Source organism: Patagioenas fasciata, chromosome 2, assembly GCF_037038585.1.
Source record: "Patagioenas fasciata isolate bPatFas1 chromosome 2, bPatFas1.hap1, whole genome shotgun sequence".
NCBI classification, from domain to species: Eukaryota; Metazoa; Chordata; class Aves; order Columbiformes; family Columbidae; genus Patagioenas; species Patagioenas fasciata.
In genome coordinates this window covers 24,671,595-24,686,723 of record NC_092521.1, presented here as the reverse complement: position 1 = coordinate 24,686,723, position 15,129 = coordinate 24,671,595, and the positions used below count along the sequence as shown (strand labels likewise).

Sequence of the window (15,129 nt, the reverse complement as noted above, 5' to 3'; positions counted from 1 at the left end):
GAGGGGTGAGTCCTGGAGTTTCCATCAACACTGGACCTCTTTTAAAACTGCACAGGTATGAGGCATTCTCCATGTGTTAGGAGAGACAAACACCAAGTTACTGGTGTTTACAAGCTCTGTTTCTAGGGAACGTTAACATTTTTATTGCTCCTTTTGTGATCTCATTTCCTTTGGTAATTTCTGTCTACCAGCCTTGAAAGAGTCAGCTCACCAACAGGATCCATCATCTGGGAAGCTTCCTAAGACTGGTTCACAACCTTCAGGTTGGCTGTTCTCAGTGTCCTCCTGTCCCTCCAGATCATTGCTAGGCTGCCTCTTCATGTTGCCTTCTGTGCAGAATCCTAGCAATTCACCTATAGGAGAGTTGTTCATCCCATTCCCCTTCCCACCCCCCTCCAAGCCACCTTACTTTCTGCAATTCAAATCTGCTTTGTACAAAAAATTTGAGATGCACTGTAACAAACACATGGCTGCATGCTTCTTACACCATCCAAATGAATCACTTTATTGGGAAACTCATATTTCAACACTGTGCTTGATATTTTAAAGCATGCACAGCTTTCAATCACTTCTGTTTCTCACAGGAACCTTCACAACTCCTTTTCAGTTCTGCAACCCACAACTTAGAATAATGTATACAGTAAATACAGCCTTACAGCTCGGTTCCTTCACATCTTTGTATCCCTAGTCCTCTCCATGAATGATCCTCACTGCAATCAGTGAGATTACTCAATAATTAAGGAGAACTCTGTACATGTGAGTAGAAAACAACACTGTATAATTAAGTGGGTTTGATTTTTAGACTTTTTGGGGGTTTCCTGCAGGACCTGAATCAACCACAATAGCCATCACAGACGTCATTGCCTGTCCCAATCTTGCAGTACATCACAAGTATCTTTTTGAAGACAGTCACACTCACTCAACAACAGGTAATCACGTTACTTTTTTTTAAAATAATCTAGACTGCTCTTTGAATATATAGGCCTAAGTGTTGCGTACTAATTTGCAGTATTTACAAAATCTGTCCCAAAGCATTTCTTTGGATGTTGACCTGTTTTGAGTACAGGCAGCTGTATTAAACCTGCTCTGCATTTATAAGTCTTTGTCGTTTCCTCCCCCATCCCATTTAATTTATTCAGCATTTAGCCCACGCTTGACTTTTTCTCTTTTTCAGCAAAAGATAAAGACCAGTGCAAATGTGAAAACCTTGTGACATTCCAGAACTATGCAACCAATGAAGTAAGAAAACTCACCGAGCGATATATCCTTTCAGAATAATTGTTTTTTACATATAAGACAAAGGGAGCAGGTTAAAAGAAACTATAGTTATAACACATCAGGTCTAAGCTGTCTCCATAGTTCAGTCTACTGTAGTGAAAAGCTAAACGACTTAATAGATAATATTAATCTCCAAGAAGCACGTCTTTTAATACTTGAAAACTGCCCCTCCTTCATAGAAGGGACCCAGATATTAATAAGAGCCTTAACTTTTAATAATCCCTAACAGTAAACATCTCCAGAGCCAGCAAAGAAATGACTGGTCAAATTCAAGACTAGTACTCCTTGCTTTGTGTTATTTCTTCAGATGGTAACAAAACACCATTTACTGGCTACAAGAGTAGCCAGTATGCAGGAGATGTTTCACTTCTGAAGTGGCTGGTGAAGCAAAAGATGCAGCGAGTCACTCAAAATAATGCTTCAAATGCAGAAGAATACAGAGGACTAACTCATTTTGCATTAAAATCTATGCAGCTAAAAAATTAATTAAGTGCAGACCAATAGCTCCACCTCCCCCAGTTAGTCAGTCTGTCTTTCCAAGGGAGCTGTCAGTACAATACCCTTTACAGTACCTGTAACACCCACCAGATGTCTTAGAGAAAACAGCAGCAAACTGGCAACACAACTTTCTGCGATATTTTGCATCATGCAGAATTTATGCAGCAAACCCATGTTTTCTTCATGAAATCTGCTCCTGCCTAATCAAATCATACAATCACAGAATCATTTAGGTTGGGAAAGATCTTTAAGATCATCAACACCAACCATTAACCTAGCACTGCCAAGTCTACCACTTAACGATGTCCCTAAGCACCACATCTACATGATTTTGAAATACCTCCACAACCCTGTGATTTTTAGAGTACAAGAAGAACTCATGGTGATGGAAAAGGTGACTAACGCCAAGCTGTAGACCTACAAATTTGATTAGGAACAGTGCCAAGCACTTGCCCAGAGCACTGTGCAACCACTGCTTAGAATAGAGTAAGAACTACCCTGTTTCCATTACAAAATTCTTTTCTCTGCCATATCTGAAGAGCAGCTTAGATCATGAGTGATTTACTAGTTATTGATAATTGCTGAAGACTCTGCTGGCCAGTCCCCATCCCAGGGATCTGGGGTGAGAGGCGAGAGGGACAAAGAGCTACAAAATTAGCTCCAACTACTGAATATAAATCTAGAGGGAACCAATCCAAACTGTCAATGACTTGTATCCAGATACATCATTTTCTAACAGTAGATTCATGTAGTTTCTGCTGCTGGAACTTTGCCTCTATGAACACTTAAGAAACATGGATGCTACAGAGAAAGCAGCTCAGATGATGCTAGCATGCAGATAGTAATCCTTTCTGCATGACAGTTGAGGAATTGTCAAACATAAACCTGATATATAGGCAGGCTGGTCCCCACAGAAGTGGGACTCCCACTCTTGCTTCCTACCAGCAAGAGGATAGATCCTCCTGCTGTCACTGTGACATGGGATGGCTGTACGCAGCTGTTCTGGCCTGTCACCCCACCCAATTTCTATCAGCCCCTTGTCAAAGATCCAAATTTTACATGCCCAGTTCTTGCTTTTCCCTTGCACAAGTCCCGAAAACACTGAAATTAAGACACTAAACACAAGCAAAGAGTGCAGTACAGCAACTTAAGTCCTTTTAAGGATGCTCAGTCCCCGCTTCCTCTCAGCTTCCCCTAGCTCTAGCCTTACCATGGCTCTTGGAGAGAGGTGGTCAGGTAAGCAGTCCTGATCCAGCCTCCTCCTGCAGCAGATGTAGCACTCCTGTCAGCTGGAGGTGCTCCTCAGGAAAGCGATGTTGTACAGTGCTTTGCATTGCTACAGCTTCTTACTTTCAGCGGAGACAGCCCTAGATCCCATGGAGCTTGTGCTCTGCTCCACATCTGTCTGGAACATTGGATTTGTAAAGTCAGTACCCTACACTACACCACCACAGGGCAGCCATATAAGATCAGCAGACGTTCATACAGCAGTCATGGAGCTACATATGGTTTTACAATCTAGTGTTAGCTTACATATAGTTTTCCATGTGCTTAAGTGACACATTTTTTTAAACAGCATTAACTAGCACAAATATTTACCTTCCCTTTAAATACAGGAAAATGGCCAGTTTTCAGAACCACCAGCCTCTGCAATAAGCTGCAGCCTTAACTCCATGTTGAGACACCTCTGTTAACAAACAGAGCTTCACACAGCTTTCTCAACACAGCTGATCAAAGCAGAGCAAGTTAACGCAGTCAAGTATTATATCAGAAACTACTGGGAGTCAAAAAGGGTAACAAGGAGCAGAAACAAGAGCAAGTTTTCAGACCATAGCAATCAGGCAGCTGACACTGTTTTTTTTAATTCATGATATCAGTAACTCTCCTTAACTTTTGTCTACTGGAAGAAATGACGAAGAGAATGGAAGATCTGGAGAACAGGCTAAAATACTGATCAAAATGTAAAAGTGTACACTACACTGTATATTTATACATACAAACTTGTCAGAGTTATTTTCTTAAACAGGTTCAGAGTAAAATAACAAATCCTTGTCTGAAGTTGAAAATAATATTTTGGATCCCTGCATCTATATACTACATCCTATCTTGCATTGATTGCAGATAAATACTGAAAACTTTAGAGATATATATAAACGATTCAGTAACTAGCAAAAATTCTTAAGCAGAACTAAACAACTGAAATAAGCTATGCAAAATAATAAAGTGCTGTTATTTTTGAAGTGAAACCTCCATGTTTTGAAGTACTTTTAGTGTATGTATTTATTTGGCTTGCTTTTCTCTATTTCCCTCCTCCACTCACTCTGCTAGTACTTTAAGCACCCTATTTGTGTGGAGATACATATTTATCTATATATACATACATATATAAAAACAGAACAAGTGGGACAGCATTCACAGCAATTAGGTTTCACTTATATCCTTCCAACAAGACTACACTACTGAAATCAGTTGAAAGTAAAAACAGGTATTTATGCATGTGTTGAAACTGTGATGAAACTAAATGAGCAAAGTAGGATGTCAGCTGGACTATCGGGGTATCACAATTCAAAGTTTTAAGTACTTTTTCTGTTACTACATCCAGACAATGTAACTTCACCCTCCTGTTCCCTGGTCAGCATTCAGTGACTCCCTAACTTTCCTGAATACAACAAGTATTTTAATTATGAAAATATTATTTTGGCAATACAACTAGCTGCACACCTGTTTGTAAAACACTAAGACAAATGAAATCAGCAAATTGCTTCCAACCATTCTGGTCAACTAAAGTGACTTCAAGTTTTACTCCTTCCCCTTGGCCGCAACAGTACTTTTCTGCTAGCTTTAATTCCACACTAAGTGCAGCATCTAAACTATCTCTTGAACTGATCCAAATCTGAGGTTTGATACAGACACCAGCACTTCCTCCTTTGCTTTAACCACATCAGCTTGCCCCTTCACTATCTCTGAATGGAAATACACAACTTCATCTATCTTACAGCAGAAGCAGAAAAACTAGATTAAGCGATCTCAGATAAGCTAATGAACCTGGACAAATAATGGCAAGCTTTAAGGTACCTTGTGCTTTGGCATACTTTAGCAAACAATGCAAGTTCTGCAAGGATACCACTACATACTGGTTTTCAGGTGGTTCTTTTACTGCGTCAGCAAAGCACTGGCACCTCAATTAATAACCAAGTTATAAGGAACATCCTGCAGTCACAGTCTTGCACAAAACAGGCACAGATCTGTAAGATATCTATGTCCTCGGCAATACTGACTTGAGAACAACTCATCTGTCTCTAACATAACTTCTTCAAAAAAACAGGACAAATTTAAAATCAGCTTTGAGAAATTAACTGGTATCTTATTTAAAGTATGATGTTATACATCATGTCTAGCAGCTATCCTATTTGCCATTTGATATATACATTCTCTTGGAATGAAAAGACAAAGGGGATAATTTGCATTACTACTTTGTGGTTGATTTAGAAAAATTGTGAATTTTTTTAGTGTCAGTAAACCCTCTGGGGTACCCCCCTACCAACAACCCAAACATTTTGTTGTACCTTGCATTATGACTTGGTTTTGCATTCACACTCCAAAACAAAACTTAAGGAAGCACTAGACTGTTGGGATTTGGCACCATACTTGCCATGATCAAGTGTTACTCCACTTACCTCTCAAGATCCCCAACTTCTAGAGAAAGAAACATGCAAGTTTTGTCCTGTGAAGGTTTTTTCTAACACAACAGGAAACACAGGAGTGGTAATGAATCTTCATTTATATAGCTTGTTCCCTAAAACCAGCAAAGGTATAATACAAATTTTTCTTAAAACAGATCTGTAACCAGTTTTATTGTAGAAATAACACCTTTACAGCAGGTAATTTACTTCTCACTGGTTTGTTCTGGCATGCTTCTAATGATGTCAGAGTCACCTGTGAAACAAAAATGTATTGTTACAAGGGAACCCACAGAAAGATCTGTTTTCAGGAGTAAGTCAAAAAGTTAAAAAAACACAACACACTGACTCTACAAATAGGAAACAACCTAAAAGCAATACAAAGACAGCCTGTTTAGAAACAGTGGCTTGATAAAAAAAAAAAAAACACTTGTAACCGTATTTTGCTAATCCATACACGTTATTTTTTATGGTAATTGTGTATCTGTCACTAGCATTTACAAAGCCAGTACTAGAGCAACAATCTAGTCCTGGAGGACACAATGCACAGTTTTAATATAGCGAATGTCTAGCCTCCCCTGATCACAAAAATATCAGGACAGCGAGAATATTCGCATTATGTTACACAGAGGTAAGATTATTTGCAGTTCCTCAGCTTACTATTAGCCTCCACACCAAAATCAAACCTAAATGGAACATTTTCAAAAGTAAGTCTACAGCTAGTATTTGAATGCAAACAAGCTAAATGAAGTTTTCTGAAGAAACAGCAAACTCAAACCAATGTCACTTGGGGAACAGTTGGTTAAAGTTATTGCAGAAATCATTAAATCCATGTGTGTGCATTTTCGTCAACAAGTAAAACAAAAGACTGATTCTTCACTTACAAGATTTTGGAGACAGCATGTGAAGTCACCTAATGAGCAGTCTTTATGAGGAACCTGAGCAAGTCTCCAGAACCAAGAGTGCTACCAAAGCATAGTAATTACACACAGATTTACAGTTTTAGAATAGAACATATAACTTTCGGCCCTGGATTAGTATCCACCTGCATACAGGTTATTTTTGTATATATTATTCTGGGAAGCAGGACAACTCATGGTCCTTTGTCTTAGATTCAGAACAGTCAGATGAGGTTGATTCAAACAGCATGTTGCACAAGCTCATGTTCTAGCTGATAAGTTGCTACCCAAACCTCACTGCAGACTGACAGGCAGACACAACACATGCTCACAGGGTTTGGCAGTAAAAGGAGCTACGTGCAAACATAAGCAGCAGCAACTCCAGGTTCTGAGAACCTGGGACTCAAAAAGAACAGGAATTTGGTGAAAAAAAAAATATATATTTGAGAGTTAAAACTGACAGAAAAGGACAGCAAGGTGAGTGATCACTCTTGCATATTATTTGCTCAGTGCTGCTACTCACAGGTGAACAGAGGAACCACTGACACACCCCCATCTGGTCACTACACTGTTCAAGAGACATACCTGGGTCAATGATCGCCAGCGTGCACACTCTGTAGTATTTTCCACATGCTGTGCCCAATTCAATGTTGTTCCCGCTGTAATGATGGACACCAGTCTTGGCAAGCATAGCGTAGTACTCGATCTCTGATTTTCTGAAATTCAAAACCCAGGTGTTGCGGTACTGACACACAGTTCTGACTGACTGTAATACAGTGAGAGCAGCTTTAATTCCAGTCACACTTAAACCTTACACAGGCTTCCTTCCCACCAGGAAAACACATCTGTTCTTTGCCAGACAACATGACTATTGTGTTGTGGCTCAGGATCCCTCATCCAGCATTATACTGAAGGGATGCAACAGCAAACGCACTTCTGGACTGCAAATCCTCAAAGTTGCTCCTACCCATGCTCACTTCTACAGGGAAGAAGAGGATGCAGGACTTTCAGACTTCCGAAAGGTTGTAGGAGCTAAGCCAAAGTACATAAATGACCGTTATTAATGCTGATAGCCAGTGGCCAGATGCTGCTATGAAAGAAACTATGTATCTTTCTTAACAAAAAAACAACAACAACCACCACACAAAAAAAAAAAAAAAAACCACAAACAAAAAAAAATCAAACCAAACCAAAAAAAAAGAAGAAGAAAAAAACACCACCCCCACCCCCACCCCCCAAAAAAATCTATATTGCTTTCTCTTGTGACTTCCACCAGGAGATCGCAGTGGTCAATACTGTTCCTCAAGCACTTCTGGGATCCCCACTAACACACTGTCTATGTAACAGTCCCGCCATTTCTCGAGCATCTAATTTTGGTTTTCTGCGTTTGCAGTTTCTTGAATCCATCAATATCCTTTTATGACAAAAAGAGCCCAGAAATTCAACACGGAAAATGTTGGGGAGCTAGTAAAGGTTTAATTCTCAAAAAAAGCAATTTCAGTGGCCAGGAACCTAAATTTTTAACTTACTTGGAAGCAGATTTTGTGTGCTTCAAGTATTTTACATCACTGTTAATTACCAGTTTTTCTACCTGTAAAATTATTTTCCAGTATGCTACTTTAAAGAAAGCACAGGAATTCAGCTCCATTATACTTTTACTGAATGCTATCCCAGGGTGAAAATCTTACAGTGTCTTCACTAGCACAAACTCTTTGAATTAGAAAGCTAGAAAAATGTTGGGAAGCATTTCAACACATCCAAATCTGTAATCATTACACACCTAACAACCCATCCCATTTCTTTCATATCACTCTGGAATATGCCAGCAAAGTACTCTGCAGTAATAACTCACTGTAGCAATTAACATGAAGTACACACTGTCTTTGCACAAAGAACCTGCCTTAAAGATAATTGTTTTTTCGTACATCTGCTTACCTCAGAGCAGGACAGTTGTTGGCTAAGATGACCAACTTGGCTTTGCCCTGCCGAATCATTTTCAGAGTCTGTTTGTATCCTAGCACATATTTACCACTTTTCATAACCAGCTGAAGCCTGGAGTTTATGGATTCTAGGGACTTTTTCTGAAAAAAGATGTAGAAAAGCATTATTTTATGTTACTTTACATTTTGCAAAATGCCAGAGAACATATGAAAATGAAAGAATTCCACATATGAGCAATCTTTTAGTAATTCCCCTATAATTTGCAATGCAGAATAAGAAAACCAGTCTAACATACAAGAAAGCTTGTGCATAAGGGGGTTGATACTATGTTTTTCCAAGTTCATAAAAATACCTCTTACTCATGTACCTCACAACAGGAAAATACATCTTGAAGTATTGTTGCTGCTATCTATCTTAATCAGCAACGTCCTGGTGTTATTTGACAGGACTTTACTAAAGCTCAGCTAGTCAAATCCAAGTAAATGCTGCTTCTGCCTTGCAAATATAAGCCAGGTTTGCAGCACATCTCTTCCCAGAGCAACACTAGCAGTATTATATCAAACACAATACAAGCTGATACTCCAACAGGACAGCATGATGCTCGCGACAAGAAATGCATTTGCAAGAACGAACACTACCATCTAACAAGGAACCCATATTTGCCAGAGCCGCTCTAAGAGAAAGACAAGAATGCAGCAGGAAATGGAACAGCCGAGCTCCCTTCGCACTAAGGCCTGAGCACCAGCTCCCCCACACTTCAGCAACCAGAGAGCCCCTGTAAGCAGCAGCCCGGGACGGCGAGGGAGGGAACCGAGGACAGAAGCGGGTGCGAGGCGGCCGCGGGTGCGAGGTGGCCGCAGGCGCGGCTGGCAGCCTGTGCAAAGAGGGCAAGGCCCCAGCTCCGAGAACCGCCACAAGTGGCTCCGGCTGCGCCCAGGGCTCCCCGCCACCCCCGATGGCCGCCTCGGACCCCGCCGAGGCCCGTTTTGCCTCACCGTGACCCGCCCCGCACAGCGCCCGCCGGCCGGGCCGCCACCACGTGAAGCCGGCGCGGCCCGTTCCCACTCACCGTCTTCTTCGCGGCCACCATGTTGCTGCCTCTCGCGGGGTCGGGCGGTACCTGGAACACAGGGGTGAAGGGGGGATGGGTTAGCACCCGGCAGCAGCCCCCGCGCCCGCCCACAGCCCCGGGCCGAGCCCCGCTCACCGGAGACGCGCCGCCAAGATGGCCGGGCTGCCAGAAAGGAGAGAGCTCCCACAAAGCATCGCAGATCCCCGCGCGGCAACTCTCGCGAGAGCCGCGCAGGGCCTGCCCGTACCTCCCTCCGGCTACCAATGCGCCTGCGCACAATCACGCGTGGCCAGACCGGGCGGGACGCCAGGGCGGGGGCGGGGCTTGACCGAACGCGGGGCGGGGCCTGGCCGAATTCGGGGCGGGGGCAGCGAGCCGTGAGGCGCCACGCCGTGGCTGCGGGGGTTCGGCTGTGGATTGCCGCTCTTACTTTCCGCAGCTGGACAGCCTGCTGTGTTGTGCAGAGCGATTTTAAATGCACTTTTTCGCGTCACGGTCTTGCGGGAGGCTTCAGGCGCGGGTGAAGGAAGGTCCTTTTAGGCAGAGCCGCGAGCTCAGTGAAGTGCTCCGTGCCATCCCTTTCAACTCTGCCATCTTTTGTCTTGGAACATGGGGGCCGTGAATGGCTCCAGAAGAGGGAGCTGATTTCAAGGGTACCCCTGCAACCTTCACTCAGATTAGGAGAGAATAGAATACTTTCCATAAGAGTTTATAAAACTAGTTCTTTCCAGTTATGGGGTTTTTTTTTAAAAAACGAAACTAAAACAGAAAACAAAAAACCCCCACAACAACCAAAACCCACCTGCAGTTCCTAAAGAACTTTCTGGAAGACACTTCAGGCATTGGACCCCAAATTCTGTCCCTAAATCTAGGTGGAATAAGGATCTGTAGGGGGAAATACATGCAGAAATGGGCACCATGGTCTCTGACCGCCCAAATCTTCCTTATGTGGCTGTGAAGGTCTCTCCTGCGGGTCTGTGGTCCGTCAAATGTCCTTTAGGCAAAGGGCCGGTCCAAATCAGATGAAAGCAACACTAGAAGGAAGAAAAGGCTTTTCCCCTATCAGAATTCCTTAAACAATATGAAACAGTCACTGTTTTGTTAGAGTTCAGCAGCTGGGAGTGAGTGGGCATTCACTGTGCAGGTGCAGGAGAACTGAAGCATGGAGGAAGGCAGGTCGGGCAGGGTTTGGCACCCAGGCATCCTTCACAGGAGATGCTGAGCTCAGCCTCCATGACGAGGCTGTGACACAGCCGGAACAAAAGCAAGGGAGAGAAGCAGCAGACAACCTCTCCATCTCCAACAAACAAGTCTCAAGATGGAAAGATCCAGGGAGCAGCTGGCAACCTCAGGAGAAGCAACATTATTTCTTTGAGCCCTGGCAGCAGGCACTGTGGTCACATCCAGCCCTTCTGCCTGCCCCAGCAGCCACACTCGTCCCAGGACATCACCTCCTTCATGGGCTGAGCCAGGTGTTAGTGCGGGCTCAGGGGCTCTGCAGGTTGATACTTAGTTTGGCCATGGAGTTGAGTGTGCAGGAAATGGAGAGTACACAGGGAAAGCAGGGCCACTCCTCCTCCCTCACAGTTTCTCCACCCTGGCCTTTACTCTGCACTTGCCTGGTGAGAGGGCAGGGTTTCCAAAGGAGATGGAGATAATTTAATTCAAATGTGGAGAGGTCTTGAAGAAGGTCTCTCACCACCTCTCCCCACCTAAAATGCTGCTAAGGTTGTATAAGAAAGCACCGGTTAGCTAAGTGAATTAGGAGAGTGACAACACTGCCAGAAAAGTTGCCGATGGAATGTTGACCTGTCCCAAAAATTGAAAAGCAACTTCATCATTTGATCCTGGAGGAAACTGAAAGCAACTCGAAATGATCTAGAAGGTGCAAAGTATCTACGATCATGTGGAAGTCTTATTTTCTTTGAGCCTGGACATGCAATCACAGATTCCTGACTGGAGTAACAGTCTAATGGCCATACTTAACTGGGGTCATAACTTCATGATACGTTAACTTCAGTAGAGATGGCAGCTGAAGGAATTCCACTCCGAGCCTTTTTTTTTTTTCTTTCCAGAGTTTCTTTTAAGTAAAATCAGTGCTTCATTTGGTAACAAACCCGCAGCAGAACTGATACGGCAGATGGGATGTCCTGCTGGGGGTGGAAATGTGTGATCTGGGAGAGGGAGAGGAAAGGGCAAGGCAGGAAGCTCCCACAGCAGCACTGACACTGATGCCAACACATCAGCAGACAACAGTGCAAGCCATGCTCACCAGGTGTACTCATTTTTGGGGACGGACATGCGAATTCATGTCTTTTCCTGCACAGTTTGGGCTGGCTGGTGATACCGAAAAGTCTGCGAAAAAGACTCCTTAACACTGTTTTGAAAGTGTGAAAAAGCAGGCACTTTTATTGCAGCACTCATGGATCGTTCCTCTAATGGAGCATGCACATGACTCACACTTCTTGGTATTTATTACAAATACCTATTGCATATTCATTTGTTTCTACTGCTTAGTTGATGGATTAAACATAAATCATTTACTTAATCCTGTCCTTTGCTGGAAGTCTATCTTTGGTATTTGAGGGTCTTCATCAGGAGTCTCTAGGGATCCTGGGTGGCCTTTGTAGCCTGGTGCCCACCCTGTGCTGGCTTATTGACCTAATTTCTTGAGCGTGCATGTTGTCATCTTGTGCTACGACACAGCGAAAGTCATGTAGCTCTTTAGTGGAACGTTCTGCTTTCCCAGCTTGCAAACCAAGGACATCCCGCTTTGTCTCATGTCCAGTCTCTATAGAGCTACTGTTTCTCTATTATGTTTCTGCTCCATTATGCTTAATCTTGCTACATTATGCCTTGGGGTTTCTAAAAGATTTTTGTTCCTCTTACCACTGGGGTCACCCATGGGGTCTGTTGCAGTTCAGCTGCGAGGAGTAAGCACTGGGCACACTGCAGATGCAGGCCCATCCGTGCAACACAGGCACGTGCGTTTCTGCGGAGAAATCCATATTATGCAACTCCAAGCATGGCCCCTTCAAATGCAATGATAATAATACTGTCGGCTTGATGTTCTCATTGCTCATAGAAAAATTATGTGTAATCCAATGACAGTAAAATGAGGCACTAAGAAAAAAGGTACATGTGCTATTAGGTGTGCTGTGGTAGACCATGTATAGTTAACTGAGAGAAAAGGTTGGAAAGAAGACAAAGTTGGAAAGAAGACAGAGCAAAAATAATACTGAAGTCTAAAAAATGAGTGAGTGGGCACCCTATGGTACAGCCTAGGGTAGATAATTCTATTAAATTTTCTGAACTTCTGAGATCTTTATAAATCTGACGTGGTAGTACTGCTGACCCTGAGAGAAAGTGGGGATCACTTTGACATCCGAGGACACAGGGGAATGTCTGAAGCTCTGCCACTGCGTACCCCCTTCCCTGAGCACCGGCAGACACTGGGGAGAGTTAAAGACTTGCTACTTGTCAGAGCTGCTGAGAAGATCACAGGTACTGACTTGTCACCAGCAAAAGACCGGGAAATGCTGTGTGATGTGACAGGGGGTGTTTCCAGTTGCAACCTCTGCTAAAGCCACTGCAGGGTGGAGGGGGTGAGGGGGCAGTGTACCTCTAGCTGTCCTTCAGGTGCCAGAGGCCTCACGCTAGCCCTGAAAGACAGGATACAATTCAAAAAAGAAGGCTGATCTATTGAAAAGTTAGGCCTCCTACATCTTGATTTTACTGATATGACCAAAGAATACTATTTTGATTGAATGAAAATATGCAAAAATACAGTCCTGTTCTCTCCTATATTTTTAGTCCCATCGAAATCCCTGTACAGTTACACAACAAGGTTGTGTGAACACCTGCAGCATTATTTTCTCCTTTTGCACTTGTCAGGGCTATTAAGAGTGACAGACGGTGTTCTCTGATAATCATTGCATTTACAGCAAATGCAAACATGTTCGTCTGATTTTCACAAGACCATGCACCAAACTATCCCCTGTATTGTCAGGCAGACAAATGAAGCTCTCTGGTTCCAATTGCTGGGAATTTGGAATCCCAGTAATGCACAGATCTGCTGGATCTGGATGCAAACCTCTCCTTTGCCACTCTTGCAGCGGCTGGAAGGGAAGGGAAGGGAAGGGAAGGGAAGGGAAGGGAAGGGAAGGGAAGGGAAGGGAAGGGAAGGGAAGGGAAGGGAAGGGAAGGGAAGGGAAGGGAAGGGAAAGGAAAGGAAAGGAAAGGAAAGGAAAGGAAAGGAAAGGAAAGGAAAGGAAAGGAAAGGAAAGGAAAGGAAAGGAAAGGAAAGGAAAGGAAAGGAAAGGAAAGGAAAGGAAAGGAAAGGAAAGGAAAGGAAAGGAAAGGAAAGGAAAGGAAAGGAAAGGAAAGGAAAGGAAAGGGAAAGAACTGTAGAGGAAAATGGGCCAAATGTAGAAAAGTTATCCAATTTAGGGAACAGGGAAAAACTTCAGGTTAAATACTGTCTGTGGTGAATACCTGGATATCTGTACACCTTGGATATATTTTTGGCCAGAAAAAGAATGCTAAGGAGTATGTGTATATGCACATATATAAATATATACATATAGCAGTAAAAGCAAAAATAGCAGTTTCAGAAGGCAGTTCTTTGCAGTTCATGTATCAGCATCACAGAGCAGTCCTCAGTGGAGCTACACAAATTTGCATCAGTGGAATATTTAGCCTGAATTATCTATCACGATAAACAATTTAGAATATTTTATTGCCTGGTCAGTATTGGTCTTTTTGTACAGAATAGCCAAAGAATTGAGAAAATGAGTCACAGTTTAAGAAAGAAAACTTATGATTAATATAATGTTTTGAAAAGTCTAACATGATTTGGAAAGCCCCAGGATTCAGGTGTGTCAGAAAATGGATATAAATTTAATAGCTGCACTAGGAATAATATCTAAAATATTCAAAATTATTAACAGCTAGTGAGCTCTGGAGTGAGTGAAACAAGTTTGATCATGTAGTACTGGCCTGGGGAATTTTAAAATTGCCAGGAACTTAGAGAAATCTTTAAGAAGTTTGCTTTTGGAAGTGTATTTCTGCTTGTATATAAGAGGACATATTTGTTGGTTTACCAGCTCTCCATGAACACTCCCAGTTTACATTTTATTTTAATTTCCCAACTTATATTCCTAAGTAAAATAGTTTTCCTTTGTAAAAATAACCAATTCAAGAGGATCATCTAGTTTGTTTGTTGTTCAAGGTTACTTTTAGCTACTTTGATACTGCTTTCATTTGGGGCAGTACCAGGATGGTTCAGATGAGAGAAGGCAGGGAGTCTGGGGAGAGTTGCCCTGCCCAGGGGAAGGGATGGGAAGGCTACCAAGGATTTTCATCTGCCAACGTCACTCTGCAGCCGCTGGATCACTTGCAATCATTTCTGGGGGCTCTGTACAAGCACAGGGCACAGCTTGTGAGTGCTGCTGCCATAACCTCTGCTCCCATACCCTCTGCCTCCTTGCCCCTGCATTATTCCACCACCTATCACACACCCAGAAACCTCATCTCATTTCCAGTCTCACACTTCTATCTCACTTCCTCAGCCCTGAGACTCTTACTTTCAAAGCTCCTTGCCCTGCATCTTCACTGGAAAATGTATATCACTACCACCTGCCCTCGCCAATAGGTGAGCATGCTGGCACAAGGATACACACTCTCTAGAAAGCAGAAATAAAAACTCTGAGCCTAACTGGCATCAGCTCCAGCCCTGTCTTTGCCTCAGTGATGTTTGCCT

General features: G+C 43.0%; 2 protein-coding genes and 1 non-coding gene across 11 annotated transcripts in view; 1 reads left to right on the top strand and 2 right to left on the bottom strand.

Annotated features, from left to right (window-relative positions):
* The window catches only part of MATN2 (matrilin 2), a 74,240-nt gene extending 70,218 nt beyond the window's left edge, over positions 1-4,022 (top strand). For all 9 annotated transcript variants that reach the window (XM_065832349.2, XM_065832350.2, XM_071803924.1 and 6 more), the window contains 4 exons: positions 192-263; positions 825-929; positions 1,175-1,261; positions 3,678-4,022. In XM_065832349.2, coding sequence (XP_065688421.1) covers positions 192-263; positions 825-929; positions 1,175-1,261; positions 3,678-3,730 — 317 coding nt within the window. In that variant the 3' untranslated portion in view covers positions 3,731-4,022. The remainder of the gene's footprint in view (positions 1-191; positions 264-824; positions 930-1,174; positions 1,262-3,677) is intronic.
* A 1,577-nt stretch (positions 4,023-5,599) lies between these two features.
* RPL30 (ribosomal protein L30) lies at positions 5,600-9,631 on the bottom strand. Its single transcript, XM_065832354.2, has 5 exons — positions 9,504-9,631; positions 9,366-9,416; positions 8,291-8,436; positions 6,941-7,071; positions 5,600-5,712 (listed from the first exon to the last, which is right to left on the bottom strand). The coding sequence occupies exons 2-5, from the start codon at positions 9,384-9,386 to the stop codon at positions 5,663-5,665; spliced, it is 348 nt and encodes a 115-aa protein (XP_065688426.1). The 5' UTR covers positions 9,387-9,416; positions 9,504-9,631; the 3' UTR covers positions 5,600-5,662.
* LOC136099153 (small nucleolar RNA SNORA72) lies at positions 5,939-6,073 on the bottom strand. Its single transcript, XR_010651045.1, has one exon. It is a non-coding gene; the product is annotated as a small nucleolar RNA SNORA72 (small nucleolar RNA).
* Positions 9,632-15,129: the final 5,498 nt, after the last annotated feature.